The 11,557-nt window shown below is 35.1% G+C and overlaps 1 protein-coding gene and 1 long non-coding RNA gene across 3 annotated transcripts; one reads left to right on the top strand and one right to left on the bottom strand.

The window, feature by feature from the left end:
- Nucleotides 1-726: 726 nt before the first annotated feature.
- stat1b (signal transducer and activator of transcription 1b) lies at nt 727-9,606 on the bottom strand. 2 transcript variants are annotated; one of them, XM_082175739.1, is made up of 23 exons: nt 9,467-9,606; nt 8,726-8,853; nt 8,490-8,634; nt 8,292-8,387; nt 7,923-8,012; nt 7,765-7,843; nt 7,528-7,622; nt 7,245-7,411; nt 6,394-6,552; nt 6,104-6,196; nt 5,932-5,991; nt 5,706-5,735; nt 5,233-5,323; nt 5,086-5,124; nt 4,933-5,016; nt 4,743-4,841; nt 4,518-4,653; nt 4,365-4,420; nt 3,400-3,494; nt 2,803-2,942; nt 2,496-2,684; nt 1,618-1,690; nt 727-1,521 (listed from the first exon to the last, which is right to left on the bottom strand). In XM_082175739.1, exons 2-23 carry the CDS (start codon nt 8,851-8,853, stop codon nt 1,494-1,496), a joined length of 2,172 nt encoding a protein of 723 aa, XP_082031865.1. In that variant the 5' UTR covers nt 9,467-9,606; the 3' UTR covers nt 727-1,493. The 2 variants fall into 2 exon arrangements, with proteins under 2 accessions (XP_082031865.1, XP_082031866.1); XM_082175740.1 differs by having other exon boundaries at nt 7,245-7,396.
- Nucleotides 3,503-3,841, top strand: LOC309503060. Its single transcript, XR_014207486.1, has 2 exons — nt 3,503-3,651; nt 3,722-3,841. It is a non-coding gene; the product is annotated as an uncharacterized lncRNA (long non-coding RNA).
- Nucleotides 9,607-11,557: the final 1,951 nt, after the last annotated feature.

Raw genomic sequence — 11,557 nt, 5'->3', positions numbered from 1 at the left:
AAAAGCGTGTCAGTTCGTTGCATTTAAAAAATATATATATTTAGTTTCATTTTGCAGTTCTGTTTGTTGCCACTAGTGCTGTTGACGTCATCGTCAATTCAGTGTCTAATATTTTTAAATTTGGGTGAACACTTTTTGGGGGGCTGATGACGTCATCACCTGTAATTAAATGAAGCAGCACAAACAAAACTTCAACCAGCACAAACAAACGAGACTGTTTTATTTGGAGCATGTGGGGGCTGGGTAACCTCAGAATGACCTACAAATATTCCTTTAATATCTAAAAAACCGAAGCAGCACAAACAGTGCTTCGAAGTAAAAACGATTGAGCCTATTTTGCGACGTTTTGTATTGGGTGGGGGCGGGGCCAACTCACGCAGAGATTGACAGGATGGGAGGGGGCGGGGCGTGATCGGCTCGGAATGCATTTTCAATATGCATTATGCACACTGAATTTTGCTTCATTAATTGCGGGACATTTCATGTAAATGCAATCGCAAGTGTCTTAACTGTGAGTGTAAATGGAATTAAGAAAAATTGCATTTAAATGATAATTTTGCTACAGTTTTTGCTTGAACATGTTAAACATACCTAATCATTTCTGTAATACATTTTCTTTTTAATTTTGTCAATCTTTCAAATTGAATATTGCTACCCATATGCTTCCATAGAATGAGAGAACCGGATGTTGAGAAACAAAAAACAACAACGTTTAAACTACATGAATAAAAAGCATGTAATAGTCTTTATTAGTACTTCACATTATGTAACAATGTCTAATGTTCAAAAATAGATCACAAAATTATGCCAGCTTGGATCTGAAGCAGTGACTGACTGCAGAGGGACGGTTGTTGTTTATTTCTGTTAGACTGTATCTGGCTGACTGAAATCAGTGTGTGTGTTTGTGCAATTAAAGCAATGGTATATACAGTAAAGATTTTTTGATGTGCAAAAATAAATACATACTTCACAAAAGAGAGGAGGTTTTTTCTCAAACAAATGTCTTAACAGAAACAGAGTATTTGCATGTATTCATAATGGCAATATATAGCATGAGAGACTGGTACACAGACTCACTAAATGTAATTATTACATACATTCTCAGTGACAACAAAATGCAAGTTTCTTGACCATATGTTCACATTTATATATATATATATATATATATATATATATATATATATATATAAAGAAATAGGATTACACTGTTTTAGCTGTAAATGTATTCTGTAATTTGACTAAAGAAAATGGCTCCTTTTCATCACGTATGAAGTGGAGAATAAATGTAGTATATTTTTATGACTAATTTAGTAGAGAGAAGATCTGTGCAAAGATGAATCTTTTGGGTATCACTATCTGTTTCCATCGTTCATCATAGTTGTGACATATGCAGTACTTCTAGAAACAGGATCATTTTCTCCCCGAAAAACTTGGATTAAATTTAGATGCATCGGTGGAGAAACGTTCCTCAAACCAGCGTTGCCTTGATGTGCTCAACACTTTTGGAGTCTTGAATCAGGGCTAAAAATATGGATAAATAAAGCATGAATATAGTTTTTCAGAAACAGAAATACACATAAAAAAGAGAGTAGAAAGTAAGGAAAAGTAATTGCTTACTTTTCTGACACAGAAATCATGCGTCTGTCTAAATATTCTTTGATGGGTTTGTCTATCTCCATCTCTTCTGAATCTGATGGACAAAAGAACATGTAATTACATCTGTTTTCTGTGACTTCAGATTAAACAAATTTTATTTTCTCAACCATTTTGCTTGAAAAAAGTGCTTGTGCTCTCTCATAAAAAAAAAAAAAAGGTACTTGGTTCAATATTTTGTTTCTTAATGCAATGAAATTCATTGTTAAGTGTGGCTATATATTTGGGGACACTATATACTGTAAGATATATATACAGTTAGAAGAGAATGTGCTGTAATATATTAAAGGGATAGTTAACCCAAAAATGAGAATGATGTCATAATTTACTCAATCTCATGTCATTAAAATACTTTTATTTATCTTCTGAACACAAATTAATATTTTTTATGAAACCTGAGAGATTTGCAAACTTAAATGCTGTAAGCATTGTTGGCTGATCAGATTAAATCTGTTCATCATATAAAGCGATTGTGTCTCTTCAGAAGACTTGGATTAAACTGCTTGGTTCATATGGATTTATTTTACAATGTCTTTATAAATGTTTTCAAGCGTCAGAGTTTTGGGTGAATAGACTTTTAATGGAGGGAGAGAAATCACTCAGATTTCATTACAAATATCTTAATTTGTGTTCCGAAGATGAACGACATGAGGATGAGTAAATGATGATGGAATTAGAATTTTTGAGTGAACTATCCCTTTAAAATATACTATGTACCTTTTGTGTTATATAGTGATGTTTTTTTGCACCCATGAGATCTGCATCATAATCTTGGCCACATGATGTACTTTTACACTCATATCTCACCCCTCTTTTTACTCAATGAATGAATGTGTATCTACCATCACAAGAGCTGCTATAGTAGCGACCAAAAGCGTCATCTTTTGGGATGTCTGGGTAAAGGTAGACGAGGGGATTCACTGGAACCTCCTCTGAAGCAGTGAGGGTGTAGTCCCGGATGACGTTAGGCAAAGAGATGTTCGCCAGATCTGATTTAGTGTAGGGCTTCACCGAATGCATCTTAGCTTTACCTATAATTTACACACATGTTGATACTCATTCACGTGCAGTTAAAGACTGCCAGATGCACACTATTATTTTTTTATTTTTTTAATGATTATAAAATACTCAGTCCAAACCAGCACACACCGTCCTGTGAATGCTCCACCCATGTGATGGTGATTCCTCCTTCTCGACAGCTTTCACTGAAGCGCAGAAGGAAAGTGCCCGGGAGTTTGTCTATCAACAAAGCCTTCTCTCTCCCTTTACTCATGAACCCCATAATATACCTGCATATTGTTATGAGAAATAAAAAAAATATATAAATAAAGTTTTTTGCCAGCTTGTGGCATTGAATAAAAATATCCATCACATTTCAATGTGAATTAAATTTGTCATTGTTACACTGTAATTGTACATTTAAGTACTGTAACTACATGTACTATAGGGTTAGGATTAGGGTTTGGTTTGGTTTAAGCTTAGTTGCATGTAATTATGCATAATTTACAGTTATTACTATAGTAGCTACATGTAACATGTAACAATGCCACTGTAAAATAAAGTGTTACCGCAATTTGTAATTTGGAATAACGCAGACTGTTGAATCATACACAATAAGAGCAGAAAGATATATTAATAAAGAAAATGGGGTGAATGTTGAAATCGTGTTGACTTTAACTTTGTTAATTTCAAACTGAAATTAGAATTGGAATTAAATAATGATAATAATAATGATGGAACTCATACCCATCATTCCAGATGTTGAGCAGATGTTTTTTAATAAGGTCCAGAATTCCATCCATCCACAGCCAGAACGCTAGACCCCTCTCATTAGGAGACATCTAGGTGAAAACACACAAGTTTATTTTATTATTTCATTTATACTACCTCCATTTGATTAGATAAAGCAATTGGATATGGTATGGCCTTGACAATTTTTATTACACAGTATATTATGTATATGTGTGTGTGCGTGTGTGTGTGAGTGTGTGTGTGTGTGTGTGTGTGTGTGTGTGTGTGTGTGTGTGTGTGTGTGTGTGTGTGTGTGTGTGTGTGTGTGTGTATACAGGTGAAAATCGAAAAATTTTAAATCGTGCAAAAGTTATGATTTTGATGATTATGGCTTACAGCTTATGAAAACCCCAAATTCAAAATCTCAGAAAATTAGAATATTACATAAAAAAATTAATTAACAAAAAAGGATTTTAAAAATAGAAATGTCGGCCCTCCAAAAAGTATAATCATGCATATGTATATATATATATAAAAAAAAAAAAAATATATATATATATATATATATAATTAATTTAATATATTTTAATTTTAATTACTGAAATACACAAACTTTTGCACAATATTCTAATTTTTTGAGTTTCACCTGTATGTATAGACATTTGAAGTGGATCAAAAAAAGTTAATCAAAGTTGTCCTAATACAAGAACGGGTATTGTTTAAAATTCATGGGTAACTTTGATGAAAGGTTTTGATTCACTTCAAATTGTGACTACTATATATATTCAGTTAGTGTTGAGTTCTAAAAGCCCAGCTGTTCTATTTGGTATCAGGTTCTTCCACAGTCTCAGTTTTGTCTCTAAGTTTTGTTTTATCAGTAAATCATGTGCTGACAGCAGAGGAACAAACAAATGTGAGATCGGTTAAAGAAAACGAAACCAACTTTCCTGTCTTTGTTTCAGTCACTACCATAAACCTACCTTACAAAATGTATTCCAGTAAATGAGACCCTCGGGGTCACCTTGGGCTTCCTGACCTGAAAACAAATAGGAAATCTGAAAAAATGTGCTATATATTAAGAAAATATAAATCATATTTCTTATTAAGAAATAAGAAAATATAAATAAACTCACCAAGAAGTTTGTCGGCCAGCGTTCTCAGCTGCTCAGAGTTCAGCGCTCGTTTAGTGACAGAAGAAAACTGCCAGCTTATGACCTTTGAAAGCTGCTCCCATTTCACTGGTGGCGGATTCAAGAAGAACGTCAGATTCTGAGAGAGAGAGCGAGAGATGGACGGCGAGAGTCAGAATGGAAGCATCAGTAGAGGACAAAAACACTGAGGATGGGAAACGGACATACGTGGGGTTCACTGCAGAGCATGTTGTACCATAAGATGGAGCCCCAGGCACTAGGTAACTGATTCACGTGAGAGATCACCACAATAGGAAGTGATATGTTCTGTTTAATCACAATAAAACAGGTCAGGTCAGTTAAAATGTCTTGTCTACCCATGTTATTGACATTGTAACTATGTTTCAGAGTACCTTACCGATAAATCAACACATAGTTCTGGCTGAATGAGTTGAGTTTCAAATCTAAGTAAGTGCAGCTCCTCAGAAATGATGAGAGAAGTCTGTAATAAAAGAAAAAAACATCAGCCATTCATAATGATCCATTTCAATGTATGTGTTTTATGGCCTACCTCATTGGTTCTGTTGCTACATTTCACTTCCTTTAATTGCTGTGGGGAGAAAAGAGAGCAAAAATAAGTTTTCAATCATACATTAACATGTATTTATGATGTGCAATAATTTCTTATCTGTCTGTCCTGGGGTTTTCCACAACATACCAAATGGCGAAATTCAGCTGCTAGACATCCATTGGATTCCTCTAAGTTTATAACTTTAGAAGTTGTCCCTAAAATATTGAATTTTCTACATCTAGGACATTAGAAAACAGACAATTGGATTATTTGAGCTTTGGTGGCATGTATTAAAATGCTAATGGTGAGCCATTAAAATATTTTATTCAAACCAGAATCATTTAAAATATTAGAGTTTGTCATTATGTATTTCAGGCTTATTATCTAGTGATTATTACATTGCTCACTGTAGTACTGTACAGTATAGTAATATAGTTGCAGGATTGCAGTCTTGTTCAAATGTGGGTTGCAGAAGCTTTTGTGGTTGTTGTGTGGGCCACAATTAAATGTTTGTTAGCCTCTGCTTGCTATATATCTAAATACATCGGCTCATTCAAAACATCATATTATAGTAATAAATCACATTTGAACTCTGAGTTTCGGCGTAATATGTTACGTACCCTTTTACTGTGTCATTCTCTGTTAAATCTCTGCAGGAGAAAAACAAATATACTGTATGAATACACAGATGATAGATAGATAGATAGATAGATAGATAGATAGATAGATAGATAGATAGATAGATAGATAGATAGATAGATAGATAGATAGATAGATAGATAGATAGATAGATAGATAGATAGATAGATAGATAGATAGATAGATAGATAGATAGAAATTACTTACTTGTCAATAGAGACTTTTACTTTCAGTTGACAGTTCAGTTCAGGGAGTTTGACTAGTGATCTACAAAATAATAAAACATATTTAGATTGGATATTGGCTACACATCAACATCACTGAAATAGCATCTAAATTGAGTGACATAAGAGCGTCAGTGACTGTAACTTGAACCCACCTGATCTTGACTGTGAACTGAACTCCTGTCTTTATCACCAAGGGTCTCTGAGGATGTGTGGGCATACACGGCTGTCTCTCCACCACAAGAGAACTGAAAGACACGTCACAACCGCTGTCATCCTGTTCAAAACTATAATCTTTCAGAAGTGACGTAAACCACAGAATATATTTCAAATTCCCCCGTGAACCTTAAACCCACAAATCCACGTATCAATAACCAGCAGTTTGTCTTTCTGCAGCTTGTGCTCTACATATAAAGGGAAGAATAGTTACGGTGTTGTGTCTCACTTTGATATAAGGTTTTTGAAGAGTGAAAGTGCCTGTTCATCCAGCTGGCTCTTGCCCAGAGTGAGGGGGTCGTTGTTGTAGGTGAACTTCTGCACCAGTTCCTGAACTTTCTTCAGTTGCTGACGGATCTGCTGCAGACACTCTGCCACCGCTGTGAACCTGCAGCACAATTCATGCAGTAGCTAATTATAGAAAAATAATACATCAGTACCAAGGACAGCACCAAAACAAATATACGGGCAATATGAGCTCATTAGCTCCAGCTAATTATTTGATCATAACAATTATTTACTTAGCAAATAGAAAATCTTTAAGTCACCATAAAATCAACAAAAAAAAAAATTATTGGAACATTCCAGTATTTATAATAATGATTTATCTGTGCACACATCATTTTTTTTTTTTTAATTCATGTGCCCTTGTAATCTTTAATCAAAATAACTCCGCCTCCCTTTTCCAACGACATCACAGCAATAGCAAATGACAACGATCCAATCAATTCCTGACAGACAATATTAAGTTATTAGTTAACATAATTTTTTCCTTACATTTCATAATGAACTCAGACAAGCTCAATGCCTACTCATTTTTCATCGGTTCTTTGTGAATTGGAATGTGTGCGATGGATTGTGGGTGATTTAAGGACGCGGAGGATACACTTGATGCAACCTTCAAAATGAGCTAAATGAAGGACGTGAAACAAAGGTCCTACAAATTGAGACGGCCTTCGGTGGCGCTTGATGACGTGGCAGCCGAGATACGCAGCCTTACTAGGATCCAGCCTTCCGTTTGGAAAGCACCCATTATTTTGTTTCCAGCTTGCAATACAGGTCATTTGGAGAGGTTCTCACCAGCTCTGCAGCTGGTCCAGACACGCATTGGGCGGACCACCGATGCAAGCCATCTGCTGACGCTTCTTCCACTCGGGTAACTCATCTGATATGAGTGTGTGCTGGATCTGCTCTGCTAGAGTCAGTACATTAGCCATTTCCTTTATCACCACCTGCACACATATATGCTATTTTGTAGAAAAGATATGATACTGAAGAAAATGGCAACATTAAACACATTCCTACTGATGTGAACACAAACTTGCGGCTATCTGCAGGTGCATTCCCCATAATCTCGACCTACCTCTCTCTTCATGCTTAGCTCCATAAACATTTGTCGAATTGCCATTTCCTCCTGCAGGATCTCTTTTGTTTTGTGGACATTCATATCAAGTTCCACTGAAACCATAAAAATAAAAATCATTAGTTCATTCAGACTAAAATTCAGAGTAAAATTTAACATTGATCTAACCAATAACAGATATCCCAAAATGTCAACTGATATCATACCAGGGCGAAATGCTAAGAATGTATCTGTTACCTCGACTCTGCAAGGTCTTTCTCTTGAAGTCATACTCATCTTGTACATCCTCCAAAACCTGAATGTCCTGTTCTATTTCCTATTGAGAGGCAAACATTTTGTGGTAAAGACCCAAAAGATTCAATATCAGCTAGTCATTATTCACTGGGATGTTTTACCTGCACGCTCGTCTTCAAATTGTTGATTTTATTGCCCAAATCATTTTGTTGTTCCATCATGAAATTCCCCTGTGATGAGTTACCTTTACCCTAAAAACAAATTACAGAGATGAATGACAACACAAGCGAAAGTTTGAAATGACAGCTGTGACGCAACAGTTGCACTTCATTTTACAGTTGGTGCATTTACGTAAACTTAGTGTACTTTTCCAAGTAAGTCTTGGGTAATATAAGGTAATTACATGGGTTAAGGAGATTAGGTTTAGTAGTACCTACTGTAGTTATTATTACTATAATAAGTACATAGTATGTACATAGGGAACAGGACTGTAAAATAAAGTACAACCAACTAAAGACTAAAAGCCTTACTTGTGTACTAAGTGCAGTTTCCAGTATCTTTCTCTCTTCCTTCAGAGTGTTCGCTATGATCATAGCCATGTGAACAGGATCCTCCTGGAAGTGCTCCTAATGGGAGACGATAAATTCCATTACCATCTCATTAGAATAATGAAAATAATTAAATTGAATGTAATCTTTTTTGAAAACCCATATAAAATTTTTTTGCACCTGTAGGTTACGCTTAATTTTGCGTATATTATGCTGTAAGAGGAAGTTGTTTCCCAGGTTGAGACGGCTGTAGTGCTCATCCAGTTGGTTGAGGAGCTCATGGAAGCGTAGGGTGGCCAAGGATACATTGCATGCAACGGATTCCCTGCAACCAATAATAATGCGTAAAAAAATGATTTTCAGCAATTCGTGATGCTACTAAATCAAATGAAATATGAAATTACAAAAAATCTCACCAGTCATGACTCTCAATCCATTGACTGAGATACTGTCGGATCTCCATGGGGAAAGCCTCATCGTAAAGCTGGTCCACTTGCTCCAAATACAGAGAGTCCAGCAGTTGAAGCTGGTTCCACAGCGTCATCTGCAAACATAAAAAATGCAAACCATTATGACATACTGTAATACTATAACTGTTTACATACTACATCCTGTCTGTGTCAATGTTTGTCACCTAACACCTTGTTTTATGCGCAGTTATATTAACATTAAGCATTAAGCTAATAATAATAATAACAGTTAATTCAAATAAAATAAATAAAATGTGTTATAAAAATGCACAAATGTAATAATATTTAATAATAAATTAGACTTTGATAAAAAGTTTTATTTTTTTAATTTTATAAACATAATATTAGAGTTTTAGTGCTTGTCCTCATCCATTAAAACCACTTAAAATCAAGGGTTTGATGACGTTCACACTCATTACTGTCCTTTTACGACATGAGTTAGATTAAAGGACTAAATATAATTTTAGAGATTAATTAAATTCTTCTATTCTATCATACAATTAATATCCATTAGTTTTAAAGCTGTGTGTAACAGAATAAAATAATATATACTATGTCTGATATTTCATTCCACGGTAAACAAAACTGCTTTACATGACTTTACATTATAGTATTCTTCAGTTTTCCAACAGCCTTTTACATGAACGAACACAGATAAAACCGCTAGACAACATAACAGAAAATTACCTTTCAACATGTAAGTTGGGTCAAGGCACAAAAGCAGTATTTCTCAGGCTAAGTAGACAAGACACACGTAGATTAGACTGTCTCTGCTTCAGACTTTTATTCTCTTCAGTGGCCCCCAAATGGTTATGCATGAAAAACTGACGCAGGTTACAGCCCACGCCGTCATTGTAGGCCAATCGAAATGCTTCAATTACCATATGTAAATATCCTAGTGATGACAACCAATAATGTTCTAGTGCGTACACTAAACCGCGCCCCTTTAGCGCATGGCTGTTCCAGCGAAGCGCAGCCCTCCCTTGACTATCACACTGATTACAGAATAGGAACTGCTGAGAAAACAGAAACTTAGCGACACACTAGAAATTAACAATAAATACATACATACAAATAAAAAAAAGCATTCATAATAAGTAGCTAAGGTCCTTCAAACAATAAAAAAGACATTTGGAGCAGATCCGTGGAGCAGTATTTGATGCTGATAGGCTGCGGTCTGGATGGAGGGAGGGGGGTTGTGAAACTCATGGCATAGCCAGCAAGGCAAGCACGCGTTTTCTGAGAAAGCGAGACCTAAACGAACTGAATGCAGGAATTAAACAGAGAAACGAAACTAGGATTTGCGTCAGTTCCCTATCATAATACTATGCCACTGGATGTTTTCATCGGGACCCCTTGGCTTTTAAATGTATAGGCAGACATGGAGAAGGACAGATGACGTTTGTTTCACTTAAATTTAAAATGATCTTATGTGATACAACGAGTCATTGTGTTGTTACCTGTGCCTATACAGTACGTTGCTAAAGTTTGATTAAATTAATGTTTGTGCTGTAATTTTAGGAAGTAGTTCTTTAAAGAGCTTGAATGAAAATATGCTATGATCAAGACCACATAACAATTTCTGTAATTTTATCAAACAGGAATGAAAGTTTTACAGTGACACAAACCAACTAATATCACAAATCCTTTGCAAAATACTTATTGATGATGTATGTATGCACTGCGGTTTTTCCACTATAATGATGTCACATCCTGGAGGATGACTTCCTTAAGGAACTGGGCCAGGTTGTAACAAATCTCTTAAGCTATTATTCTACACTTTTAATAGAATAATAAGGGTTTTCTTAACAGGTTGCTGTTTTTTGTTAGTTAAACAGAATGAAAAATGAAATAGAGGATATGGGAAATACGTATACATTGATTACCAGTTAAAACAATCTAATTTGAATACACCTGACATCTTTTTTTAAATAATAGCCTACTTTATTTTTAAAAACATTGGACATGGCAAAAATTAAAACATTGGCTCAGTCCAAAGTAGTGAAACTGATGAAAAATAGCCCATATGTTCATTTTATTGTGATAATGAGAAATTAAAACTAATATGATTTCTATATCTTGTAATTGTGAGTTTAATAGTTTTAATATTTTATCCAATATATTAAGACATGACAGGTATATGAAAATGTACTGCAAAGTGGTGTGTGGATTGCTACAGAAATGAAACTCTTTATTATGATCAACTTATGATTCATATACTCCTGTCGACCGCTTTTTGATAGCATTTCCCTTATGATAGATATCAGCACTATTTGCCACATCAGCATACCAATACTAAGGGAATGAAGTGGACGTCAAATTGTTGGCATATTTAGTTGCACGGATGCAAAAGACTTAACGTCGTATCTGCACAAACTCAAAAGTCAAGTGTATAAAGCCAGGTGTCTGAATAAATAAAAAAAAAGAATTTAAATGCCATGAATCATGTTGCCAGCTTAGTGTGCATCTAGAAATAGACTTTAATGGAAGTTTTCTGATTCACTTCCACACGCTAAAGGAGAACAGGGTTATATTGGTATTTATATCTTAAAATGACTGGATTACTGTGAAAAATGAAAACACTTCACATATGCTGCTAGGAAGAATGTGGTAATATGTCTTTTCCATGTTGGAACATGCTGACTGCTGGCTCACTCAACAACATTTCCATCATCAAAATGTCAACAATCACAATCCTAGTCAACGTGCCTAGTCAATGTCCTAGTCAAAGATTACACATTGCATTTTAAGACTGCACATTGTTGGTATTTAGTAAAC

Source organism: Leuciscus leuciscus, assembly GCF_965113295.1.
Source record: "Leuciscus leuciscus genome assembly, chromosome: 7".
NCBI lineage: Eukaryota > Metazoa > Chordata > Actinopteri > Cypriniformes > Leuciscidae > Leuciscus > Leuciscus leuciscus.
This window is presented reverse-complemented; position numbering and strand designations above follow the sequence as displayed.